Source organism: Miniopterus natalensis, chromosome 5, assembly GCF_054644295.1.
Source record: "Miniopterus natalensis isolate mMinNat1 chromosome 5, mMinNat1.hap1, whole genome shotgun sequence".
NCBI classification, from domain to species: Eukaryota; Metazoa; Chordata; class Mammalia; order Chiroptera; family Miniopteridae; genus Miniopterus; species Miniopterus natalensis.
The window spans coordinates 25,831,488-25,844,886 of record NC_142085.1 but is presented as its reverse complement, the minus strand read 5'-3'; the positions used below and the strand labels follow the sequence as shown (position 1 = coordinate 25,844,886).

Here is a 13,399-nt window from a genome sequence, read left to right as displayed (position 1 = left end):
GTACATTTTGTACACAACCAAATTTTAGAAGTAGATTTGCTGGAAAAGTGTATATATTTTTAAAGCTTTTTATATTTAATGGCAAATTGTTCTAGAGCAGTGATGTCCAGTAGAAATTTTTGTGATGATGGGAACTTTCTCTATCTTAGCCTTTAGGTACATGTGACTACTGAGCACTTGAATTGTGACTAGTGTAACCAATTACTAGTGTAATTCAATTATGACATGAATTGTTAACGTATTTTGTTTTAATTAATTTTGGTTTAAACTTAATAGCCATATGTGACTAGTGGCCACAGTATTGAATAGTGTAGGTCTAAAAGATATAAACCAAATTACATTTCCACTGACGATATATATATACATGTGTCTTTTTCCTGTGTCCTTGTCAACATCAATATTTTTTTTAATGAAATCTTGGCAATTTGATGGGTTAAAAAGCTTTATTTGCGTTATTTTATATTACTGTTATTTGTTAGAGAGATAGAGTGCCTGTGGGTATTAATTTTTTCAATGGATTGCCTATCTGCATATATTAAGAAGTCCATTTTTTTATTTCTTATTTTTGCTTTTTGGCATTAATATTAGTAACCTTTGTCTCACAGGTATATTTCCCAGCTGATTTATTTTTATATTTTTGTTTATATTTAAATTATCGTAAAGTACTTACATACTTTAAATAAGGAGGACAAGCAGTTTCCATGAAACTTTAGTTCCATTAAAATTTAAGAAGGTTCAGGAATAAAGAGAAAGAAAGAAAAGAGATGAAGATAGCAAGACATGTCGTGGCCCAGGGAAAGGACCAAGAGCATCCTCACTGGTGAGAGAGTACAGAAGACCACCAGTGAATAAGAGAGGCCCCCAGACACAGAAGAGGAAGGAAGGAAACAAGAAAGTAGGGAATCGCCTCCTTAGGAGCAGGGACGCAGAACGTCGTGTAGCTCTGAATGTTCTCTCTAGACGTTGGAAGATTATGATTCTCTTTAGAATAATAACTTGATGAAGCAGAACATCCAACACTCTTCGTAAATCACAGGAATCCTCCTCTTAGCTGTCCCTGCATTGTGTCTGTAGTAGCCACAGGGCAGCATCGCTCTCTGTAGTAAGGATCTAGTTGGGGTGTTTTGTTTCTTAACCAGGCAACTCAAAATGGGGGGTCTAGGAGAGAAGCAGCACAGTTAGTAATTAAACCAGAGTCCACTTCAAACCAAAGGACCAGAATGTAAGTCCTGCCTTTTACCACAACTTCAAACAATTTCTGATCAGTCGAGGACAATTCTTTTAACTTCTCTGAGTCTTAGTTTCCTTTTTTTGTAAAATGGGAATGTTCTCTCCTATGAACGTGAAGACCAAATGGGATGTAACATGTGGGAAAGCGTTTTGGGCGATTCAGTGCAAGGACTCCCCTGGAGCCTTGAGGCTTAGATTAGACATCTTGGCGGTGGTCGTGGTGGGGATGGGGGTTATACTACAGAATGCACAGAAGATATTTGTTTAAAGGAGAAATTATGCAAATACAGCGCTGGGAAGAGACCAGTCTGACAGCTCTTTACCACCTTCTTACAGATAGCCTGCAGTTGCCAGAATTCAAGAAACTTCAGATGCACTAAACTGTATTTTTTGAATACCTTATTTTTGTTTCTGTGCATAATCACAAAGTCTATTCCTAGATTTTACCAACCTTGTTTTCTGTCTTTTCCCCCCTTGCAGATGAACGGGACAAAGTACAAAAGAAAACGTTCACAAAATGGATAAATCAGCATCTCATGAAGGTCAGGTTGTATTTCTTTCACGCCTTGGAATTGTTTTGCGTGCTTTATTGTGCAGTAATTGATTTATATACAAGCTTTTCAGCATCAGCTTGAAAGTTTAAATTCTAGAGCATTGGACATGCGTTTCAGGCACCTGTAATTATTTGGTGTGTGGGCTGTGGGTAACGATGGCGGTGGGAATATAAGTATCCAGTGATTACAGTGCATTCTGTGACATTAGTAAAACCTCTTACTGGATTCTAAAAAATCTCAGCTATTTAAGAAATATGTCAATATTTATAAGTTAGGCCATAGAAGAGCTGCAAATCTCAGTAAGATTTTTTTTCAAGATTCAAACCAAGTTGTGGCATCAGATTTATGTGGATGGCAGAGGGTTAGATGAAAATAAAGATGGATTGTAGGACAGAAGTCTAGACTCATTTTATATCTTGTACTTAGTATGACCCATAAATTGGTACTTATGTGTAAGTTTCTCTGTCAAGCAGTTAATAGTGGTGGTTCTTAAAATAATACTTATTTGTGTGGGGGGGACGTATAATGTAAGCTCTCCAGAAAAATACACATGTACACAGAATTTATATACAATTTCATCGAGTTATCAGATTCCACTGAAGCCCTCTGTACATCTCAGCTAAAGAACCCATACGACTTCACAATTAACTATTGGTCACTTTTTTCTCTCTTTTATGGACAGTTGTAAATTGGAAATAGGTAATGTTTTAAGTCTGTTGTTTGGGACTAGGAAGAGGTTTCTCACATAGAAATATTATTTAAAATGTGGTTATATTCCTAAGCTATTCTACAAGTCCTATTTAAACCATTGTGTAGCATAGAAGTGGTACCAATAATGTAATAGCAGCTAATAACCTTCTATAACAGTGATTCTTATTTCAGGGGGCACATCAGAATTACCTGAGAGGTGTTTTAGGCCCCCCGCCCCCACTGACAAAATCCTTTCCCCAAATTCTGATACGTGCTTCTGGGAGGCCATGTCACCCACTTCCTAATCAAGAATCACTTCTGCAGGGATCTTCTGTTACTGCTGGGAGCTAAATCCTCTGATGTGTTGGCAGGAGATAAAAGGTTAAGATCCTCAGCTATTGTGAGGAAATATACTGTGAATTCTAGCGAAGGATGCCTGCAGTTTACCCCTTCCTTTCCAAGCTTTGTCTCATCTTACATGTACCATCCACATGACATGAATGGGACTTTTCCACAGGCTACGGTAGAGATGGGCTGATGTGAGTCTTGGGATGTGCACCTTTGGAGCTGAAGGTTCTGGCACAATTTCCTCATTTCTGAGGTGCCCCCAAGGGAAATAAGGTTTTTGATGAGGAGGTGTCCCTGTAATGTCTGGGTATCTGGGGCCATCACAGAGGACTGCCCATGTCATCTGGGGTGTAACTGTTAGGGTTCCAGGTTGGTAATCAAGTCACAAATGCTGGCAGTGGACACTGCAGAGAAATAGAAGTACAAATGAGGATGACTCCTTTGGGAACCGCAGCACTGGCACCATACAGTTATTTATTGGGGGCCTGCCATGTGCCAGGCATGTGGGACTAGACCAGTCTTCTGAGCAGTTCATAAAATGGATAATTGAGTATGCTTTTGCTAAAAATATCAGAACACCAGTTGAGCTGTTTGCACACAAAGGCTGTGTTACTCACTTCTAGGGCCCTGCACAGTGCCAGCAAGAGTATTTTTACCATGTCTATAGATTAAATATTTAGTCATTCCGACAACCCTCCAAGTGGTTTAATTTAATATATCTTTATTGATTTCAGAGAGAGGAAAGGAGATGGAGAGAGAGAGATAGAAACATCAATGATGAGAGAGTCATTGATCAAGCCCGCAAGCCTGGCATGTGCCCTGACAGGGAATCAAACCCTGATTGCCTGGATCCTAGGTCGATGCTCAACTGCTGAGCCACTCCCAGCTGGGCAAGGTGGTTTAATTTAGTAGTTACACACACATAGCCTTCAGAGTCAGACAGCAAGGGTTCAGATCCTGATTTACCTGGAACGTATGACCTCTTTTTTAACAGACATTTTATTCTGGAATGCAAATGTCTTTCAATTAAAGTATAGTAGACATACTATATTAGTTTCAGGTGTACAATATAGTGACTTGACATTTATGTCACATACAAAAGATCACCACAAAAGGTCCAGTAACCATCTGGTAACCATCTGTCACAGTACAAAGTTATTGCGACATTATTGCCTGTATTTCCTGTGTTGCACTCCACACTCCATATTTATCTTATAACTGTAAGTTTGTACCTCTTAATCCCCTTCACCTTTTGCCCATCCTCCCACTGCTCAACCCTCTGGCAGCTATCAGTTTTTCTGTGTCTGTGAGGCTCTTTGTTTTGTTTGTTCATTTGTTTAGTTTTTTCGGTTCCATATATAAGCGAAATGATATAGTATTTGCCTTTTTCTGATTTATATCACAGCATAATATCTTCTCGGTCTATCCATGTTATTGCAAATGGCAAGGTTTTATTCTTTTTCATGGCTGCGTAATATTCCAATCCATTTATTGATGGACACCTAGGTTGCTTCTATACCATGGCTATTATAAATAATGCTGCAGTGAATATAGGGGTGCATATATCTTTTCAAATTAGTGTTTCATTTTCCTCAGATGAGCGCTCAGAAGTGGAATTGCTGGGTCCTTCTTTGTCTCGTCTTATGGCCTTTGTTTTAAAGTCTATTTGATCTGGTACGAGTATTGCTACTGCAGCTCTTTTTTTTCATTTTCATTTTCATGAGTTTCTTTTTCCATCCCTTTACCTTCAGTCTGTGTGTCTGTGAACTTTTTTTTTTTTTTATTTTATAAAATAACAAATCTTAGAGATTTAAATCTTAATTCTGCTGCAACAGAGTAAGAATTGGGAAATAAACATTTTAGACACAATAATCAATTGATAGGTGCCTGTCCAACTGATTAGGTTATACTCAAATAAGCTTATTTGCTTTGAAGTATATTATAGGTCAGAATTTAAAATGAGCTCTTATTAAATGAGGAGCCACTCTAGGGAGGGGGAGAGTTACACAATGTAGCCTTGACTAACTCCCACTGTTAGCTGCTTACATTTCTGTTCTGTTTTGTTCTAGAATCAGCACAAAGTGGCCTTTTCTTATAGACTTATACACTGAAATTACTGACAAAATTCATATGTGAGAACAATAGTTTTTAATTTTTCATTCTTTTATGTCTAGAAGTTATAGCATTAGCCTCAAGTGAAGAAAAATAATTAAATATCCCCAAACATTAAATCCAAGCTATTAAATCTTATTATTAATCAGAGTAAGTTCATCCTTCATGCAGTCATTTCCTTGTTTCACCCAAGTGATGATAAAAAGATAGCCAGCCTCCTCTTGTCTCACTAAAAGGCATGTTGGACACTTCTGTTGTAGGCGACCATTGGGTCATCATTCAGTTGGGGAAGATAAAAAAGGATAGGAATTTTAGGTAAAAAAAGTATAGGAATTTTAATATTAGAAAAAGAAATATTCCCTCTTTTTTGATGTTCTTAGATTCTTCTCTTGAACTATTAGACACGTTCATGGAGAGACAGAGAAAGGAAGGCAGGTCTCTTATCTTTCCTGCCTTACCAAATTCCTTTTTAGTTAATGAAAAGTATGTTATTTTAAGTTTTCAGTCTAATGCGGTCTTGATATATAAATGTCAAGGGAAAGGGTGACCACGAAAAATGCCAGTACAGTGAAAGAGCAGTTGATGAATAAGGAGAGAAGGAAGTGGGAATAAAAGAATTTAGATAAAATTTGAATGATTCTGTGTGTATTCTCTGTTTTGTCAGTTTCAACTGTAGTTATAAGGGGTCCTTAAACCGTGGGAGAAAAAGGAAGTTTAGAGGAGAAAAGAGAGAGGGGGCGAGGGGGGAAGGTAGAGGGGGAACAGAGGGGAGAAATGACTGCCTCCTGCACTAAGGGGTCCCCTCACAGCTGGAGTGGGGAGGTCCTAAGGGGCTAGGGTCTGGGGAGTGGTGCTGATTCTGGCTAGGGATGTGTTCCTCATTTTTGAAATATTTCTTAAAAATTTCCCCATTCTAAATTACTAATTTATTTTATTTATTTTAGTTTAATATTATTTAATTGTTCCCCCTTTTTCCCACCCTAGTTAAGGCTCCAAGGAGAACTTGGTAGTTCTGCTTTTTTGGACAGTGAGGGGACTGAGAGGTTCATCCCAGAACAGACTTTTCTTCACTAGATTTTTCTTTTTCATTTTATAAATGGTGTATTTTGCTAACTTGGATCAAGTTATCTTTGAACGAAGGTCTCCTGTGGGGTTATCAGTCTGTGACATGTAAGCCAAAGACAAGAGGCAGCAAGAGGTCAGGGAGACAGGAAGCTGTGGCTTTGCAATTCATCATTTGTGTGCCCTTAACCTTCTTAGCCTCTCATCGGTAAATGGTGGTAATGATAGGTTACCGTGAGGGTTTAAATGACGTGAGCCCTCTACGCATAAAGCACGGCACTTCGCATATTGTAAGCCCTCAGTAGATGAGAGCTTGTGGCATGGAGTGGATCGACTTGGATGGCTTCAGACAAAAAAGTAAAGGGGTCATAGTTGCCAGTCTGCCTCTGTTATCCAAATGTCATTTCTCACCTCAAGTGCTGTCTCTTTTAGCTTATTCATTTTTGGAAAAGCTGGGGGGTTTGGGGTTAGGAAGCCATTGAGGAGGCAGCCTGGCCTGTTGCCCCCTTGCCTCAGTCCTGCGGGGCACTGAAGGATTACCTGAGCTGCCCCCCTGCACGCGCCCCTCCCTAGTCATTTATAGGTTGATCTTGGGGCCCAAAGCCCTTTCTCACTTACTCCTCTGTCCCCGCAGAGGGGGAGTCCGTGGAGGTGGAAGATTCTGAAGGTTCGGAAACGTTGGCAGCTTTTGGTCCTCAGTTGTCCCTTTACTTAGATTCGCACTTGGGGGGCATCTCCCAAATCCTCCTGCTCTTCCCTGATTCACCGAAGGGGGACTCGCCGTGGCTGCTTACGGGTCGAGCTGCCCCAGGAGTCACGGAACGAGAGCTTGCGTGGGACCGAGGGGCTGTGCGGTGTTTGCTTTCTCTGACTCTGGGATCTTGCGGGCCCCCAGCAGGCTCCCCTTGGCTGCGAGAGCGTGTTTACCTTCCTCTGCCTCGGAGTCCCAGCTCTTCGCTAATGAATCCCCGAGATTTAGGAAGCTGTGATTCATGCAGCTGTAAATAGAGTATCCCAGTGCCTACGGGGTGAATCTGGCCTGGTCGATTTTAAAGGATTCTATGACTGGGGGAAGTAAATATTGTGGGGTTTGAAATGATTGCTTAAGTTACCATTATGTCCATATGTGTAAACACTGGTTCCTTAAAATATATTGGTTAGGGTTTTTTGGCAGAGCTGTTCTCCAGAAAAAATTAATGTAGCCTTATTCTTAAATTGATCAGAGCTAAAATTACATTCATTTGAAGTGAACAGGTTGCTTAATTAAAACTTACAATTGCTGGTGAGCAGATGTCTCTGGCTTTTTGACTTGTATTTAAATTTCGGTGTTCTGGCATTTCGGTTCTATGACTAAGCCTGTCCTTAAACTGGTTGTTCTGACAGGAATATTTTCCTTTGGTTCACCATCCTACAGAGCCCTTTTAAGAATCAGCCCTCGTTAACACATTCCAGTCCGCTGCCCCCACAAGTCTCTTCACACGCTGAGTAGACCGACTGTTTGTGTTGCAGGTTATGGTTGCTAGGTGAACCATTGGTGTCAGTAACATTTATGTATGACTCTTAGCATAATTTATTGTACTGAAACATAAGCTGCTTGTTTTTGAAAATACCTATGAATTCAGTTAGCTGAATTTTACCCAGAGAAGTGTTCTAAAATTGATGACATTCTTTTGTTATGAACAATATTAATTTATACCCGTTCTTCCTAATGCACTTTATAAACTCGAGGGTCTTATATCACTATTTAGTTTTTGTTATTACTGGTCACATGCAGTTCTATCTTGTCTAGAAACTTGTAAGACAGTAGTATAAGAGATGGCACCTAAGATTTAAGTACCTGCGATTTAGCTTTTTCCTGTTCTAAGAAGAAAAACGAAAAGGAAGGAAACCCTTTATTTCCTGAAGCACTTTAAAGATCAGAAGATTCCTTTTTAATTGCTTACTTGGACCCCAAATTAGAACTTGAGCCATGACCTAGAAGCTTTATTCAAAAGGAATAATTTAAGGTGATAAATGATTTTTAGGAGAAGATTGGAGTCTGAAGAAGCCCTTGTGTAATGTGCTTTCCTTGCGTTGGACCCATCTAACTGGCAATAGATAATGGGAGTATATTCTTCAGCACTGGTTAGCTATACTGTAAATTTATTCCATAACACTGTGGAATAGGATATTTGGTCTACATTTTAATTTATTTTGTTGATGCCTGCATGCATTTGGAGAGAGAGAGGCCCTGGGTTCCATTATCGAACCACACCCAGCTTGTTAGTTACCTGCTTGGTTACCACATGGGAGACACCCAACTGACTATCAGATTTTTTCTCTGTTCCATTGTATCTTCCGAAAGTTTAATTTACTCGTGGCAGAGATATCCTTTGCCTACATTGTAAAGTCAACGACTTCACGGCTCCACTGAATTAATCACACTATTCTTTCTTTTCTGTCTTGGTGGCTGGAAGGAAAAGCAGATCCCCAAGCTGAGAACACAGTGATAACTTTTAGGGAATAGGAAAAAAGCTCTGCTTGCTCTGTGTTCTTGACCATTGCGTGCTTATCGAGTAATTTTACATCTGTGGGCACCGATGAAGTAGAATTTCTGAAGCACCGACTTCATAAAGGGCTAATGAAGAATACCTCTTCTGAAAGTATAATGCAGTGTTTTGGTTCTTAAAATCTGCAAATAAATATTTTTAAAGATTTTAGACTTACATGAGTGGTTCTTAAACTTTAGCTGCATCGGATTCACTTGGAGGGCATGTTAAAATAACATATATACATATATGCACAGCCCATGGACACAGACAGTAGTGTGGGGAAGGCCTGGGGTGGGGTGGGGGCTGGGTGGAGGGGGCCAAGGGGGATGGGAGACATTTGTAAAATGTCAATAATATGATAATAATTTTTAAAACCTTACTTTAAAATTTAAAGACTTGCAGTCAATTAAAAATAGATTGCTGGGCCCCACCCTAAGAGCTTCTGATTCACTAGACCTGGGGTGGGACCTGAAAATTTCCATTTCTAACAAGTTCCAGGAAATTGAGTTTCTAACAAATTGCTGATGCTGCTGAACCGGGGCCACATTTGTAGAGCCGCTGACATAGGTAAGTGGGTAAATAGTATAATTAACCATAGATTCTATTTGGTATAACCAACGAATACGCTAATATGGTTTAGAAAATAATAGCAGCTATCTTTTGTTGTTCCCCTACTGTCTGCTAGGTACTTTACAGTATCAATACCAATATTCGTAATAATAGCTGCTAATATTATTTCACAGGTAACCATGCACCAGGATCTATCACTTTTATGTCTTGTACTTAATTCTCACAACAATCTTTATGGACAGGTCCTGACTAGTATTGTTATTTATGTGTTCCAGATGATGAAACTAATGCACAGAGAGTTCCATAATTCCCAAGGTCATTCAGCTAGTAATTCTCAGGTCTGTGTGGGAAATATGGCTAAAATTGTCCAATATACAATTTATATTGGACAACAAAAAATTGTATATTGGACAACAGTCTAAGGAAGAAGTGAAAATTACATCCCAGTCCACCTGACTCTAGATCTTTTGCTCTCTCTACAACATTAAATTCTTAAGGATAAATTTCAGGTTGCATGATTAAAGCTGAAGGGGGGAAGCTGAGAACAGTGGTACACCTGCCTGCGCTCTACCGATGAGTCGGTCTCTGTTTTGCTTGGTAGTTCAGTTTGTTCATTAAATTCCACATATGAGTGAAATGATACGGTACTCGTCTTTCTCTGACTGGCTTAACAGACTTTTATGACATTAATATTTTCGAAGAATATAGAACAGGAATTTATTTATAAAGGATGGAAAGTGAATTAATGGCAAAATATATTTTGGACTTGAAGTTGTTTTATGACAAGTAGGCAAACTTTTTCTTTTTTCCTATGAGAGTTGTTTAAATAATTACAAGTGATTTTAGTGTTTGTTGATAAACTCTAGTGAACTACCTTTTCAGACTAAGAATACCAAAATTTTAGGAGTAAGGTAATCACATAACTTTAGTTCCATCTTGTAGTCAGTTATAACTTTTCTTCCTTTTGATTTTCTTATTCATTATTATCTTTATTGCGTCCTTCACTATCACTACCACTTATTGAATGCTTACCATGTGCTAGATCCTGAACTAGACACATGACATACGTGATCTGATTTAAACCTTTGACCAGTGAGGAAATGGAGGCTCAGGGGACATCTGCCTAGCATGAAGTACCTAGAATGTGTCAGGGTTAAGATTTAGTCCTTGGTCCTTTTGGTTCTACAAAAAAACTATGTCTTGCCCCCATATCATGCCACAATAGAAAGACACAAAGTTACGGAATGAGAAAAAAGAAATGAAGACGGAGAAGTAGAGGGAGAAGAAAGCAATATGTCACTTTCCTCAGCTCTGACTTCTCTCAGCTTTATTCTGTGTACAGTTTTGGCTCAGCCTCATTATATGGCCATAAGTTTTTATTTACAGTCTTTTCTATTCAATATAATTTATAAGAATTTAGAGATATAGATAAAAGGATATGAGGAACTCAAGCAGCATTCCTGAAGGTCATTGTTTTAGCTGGAGAAAGGGTACTGACCAAGGCATTTTCAAAGAGGGAAAAAAACGTTACTTTTTTGTCAGTGGTGCTGATGTTCTAAATCATGCTGTGTTGGCCTTCACATCAGAAGCATCTGCATTGTGTAGTAGGCTGATTAAAACGGAACACTGGTTTGTGAGTTAACACTGGACTCTAAACTAGGGGACTGTCTTATTAAACAGTGCATCCCCAGCACCTAACATAGTGTCTGATACACTGCTCTTTTCCTGAGACCGTACTAAGAAATGTATTGCTTAATGAATGAATGTGAAACCAAATGAAACTTTCCCCCTAGTTTATGATACAGATCTACAACCACTGTAATGGGGAACTGAAAGGGTTGCTTTGGTTGGAGTGGCATAAAAGTTTGCGTGGAGGAAAAATATGACAACTTCCTTCTTTTAAAGCTAAAAATATCAATTTCATAACAGTATAGACTGAGGTCCCAAGTCAAACAGGTTGTGATCGGCAGGGCCAGACTTAGGATCCATTCTTCTGACTCCTTTCCATTGCATACTGTTCCTGCATTTGTGGCTTGGTGCTAACAAGTTTACTCATATTCATAGAGGAGATTTAATTTATTTATCTAAGGTTACTAATTAGCTTATTCACTATTATTTTCATGAGTCGAGAATGTAGAAGAATATTGGCTATAGCTAGATTCTTCTCACTTGGAAATTCTCTAATAATATATTAAAATTAGTAGATTTTCTGGAGTCTTACTCCATGTAGGGGGATAAAAAATATTTTTCTTCTACTCTTCTAGGTTCTTGGCTGGGCTTTATAACAAAAGACAGATTAACAAGACAACAACACACAAATACACTTAATAAAAGTTTTATGGGATACAGGAGCCTTCATAAGGAAATTGAAGACCAGAAGAAATAGTTAAACCTGAGTGTTTTTATACTAGATTTGATTGAGAGTGGAAGTCATGGAAAATGTGAAAGGTCAAAAGGATATGAGCCAAGGGGAGTAGACTGGGGGAAACTCAGCAAGGCTAGTTTGTTTGGATTCTTGTCAACCTCTCTCCACCTGCAGAGATTAGGGTGCTCCTTTCCTCTAGGTGCAGGAAAGAAGCTTCTCACGAGAGTATCTTATGACCTGCATCCAGCTGGAGGCAGGGTGGAGGCAGAGAGTCCTTCCAGCACCTTCTATTGCCCAAATTCCTTCAGCTTAAAATATTTATTATGTTGAGGTACCATATTTTAGGGTAGCTGGTCCTGAACCCCATCATGAGGGTGCATTTGGGTTTCTTTGAAGACACTTTCTAAGACACTTCTTCCCATAGAAGCAAACAGAAAAGTATGTTTCCAGCCCTAGTCAAGAGTTTGCTGTACTGCAAATCTGAGGGAGAATTCAGAGGTTCATTCGGAGAATTCAGAGGAGAAGTTGATTTTGAAAGTGGTCAGGGTGTCAAAGGTGAGCCCTGGGTCATGTTGGACTTGCCTAGGAGTTTGGAAACCGTTGCCCATATAAGAGCAGTGGTTGAGTTTAGCCTGGATAAAACAGTTCACAGAGCAGTAGCCCAGTAGAGCCACAACCACAACAAAGCATTTCAGCCCCCTGCATGAGCAGAGAATCCGGCACTTAGGTTTTCTACAAGAGCAGCCTTCCAGTATTAAAATAAATAAATAAATAAAAAATAAAAATAAAAAGAACCCATACTTTCATATCTCCAGAAAACGGTGCTACTTACTGAGTTTTTGAAGAATAGTGTAAAAATTCCATTTCTTAGATTTGTGTACAGTTATACCAGATAGATATATCATAGGTGTCCTTACAAGTTGTTAGAGGAGAAATGTTTCCTATAGATTTATTGTCCAAGTTAATGAGTTTAATGTTATCCTTCTTTTATCTCACAATTTGTCATTATTCTCAAATGTTTTAAACATCTAACTTTTATTTGACATCAACTTAAAAAACATAAGAAGCCATATTTGCAGACACTGTAATTTTACTGAATATTGTGTATGATAGAGCCACTTTTGTGTATCTTCTGGGCTGATAATTCTAAAGTTTTGTCTGGTAGATTTAATTTCTAATTAGTACTTTCTTGCCAAATTTTGAAATTACTTTTTCATAGTTGACAAGATGAAATACTTTTTTTGCCGAGGAGCCCCCCAAAATCAAGTTCAAATCAGGTTCCCAGAAACACCAGAGTTGAGAGATGCCCTGTGGGGAAAAAGGTTTCAATTGCAAAAAAATAATGTAAAGCAGCATTCTCTGGTTCAAGAGATTTATGGTAACGTTAGCACATCAAAGACTGAGTTCTTAACTTCTGGGGTACAGAACCCCATTTAGTCCAGTTTTCCAGTCACTTGGTCATGTATCTTTTTTTTTTTTTTTTTTTTTTAATCAAAGAATAGCTATTTACATCCCTTTTGGGAAATTCTGCAGAAGAGTTTTAAAGTAACTGCTTCTAAGCAAATTTAGTTAATTTTTTAATTCAAATTGCAGGATCTAGTTAATTTGGTTGTCATTACAAAATGTCATTACAGACTATCTTATGGGTCATTGATTTTTCTCATTTATGAACAACTAACTGAAGTTACAATTCATGATCTAGAATTTGCTTACTGTAATTCCTACCCACTTACCTTGGGACAGCCCTCCAGAATGACATGACACATAGAGCAGCTCTTAAATATCTGAAGGAAATTTTTTGTCCCCTTTTAGAAAAACTTTCTTGTCACTCAAATACTCCCATTCCCTTTATATCATTTTCATGTAATAGGATATTTATATCATACATTTCTTTTTTTTTAGCGTGTTCTCTTTCATTTCTTACTTTTGAAGTTTTT

The 13,399-nt window shown here is 38.5% G+C and overlaps 1 protein-coding gene across 4 annotated transcripts in view; it reads left to right on the top strand.

Moving 5' to 3' along the window:
• The window catches only part of DST (dystonin), a 399,279-nt gene that overhangs the window by 163,559 nt on the left and 222,321 nt on the right, over window positions 1-13,399 (top strand). For all 4 annotated transcript variants that reach the window (XM_087817457.1, XM_087817456.1, XM_087817454.1 and 1 more), the window contains one exon: window positions 1,711-1,772. In XM_087817457.1, the coding sequence (XP_087673583.1) occupies window positions 1,711-1,772 (62 nt within the window). The remainder of the gene's footprint in view (window positions 1-1,710; window positions 1,773-13,399) is intronic.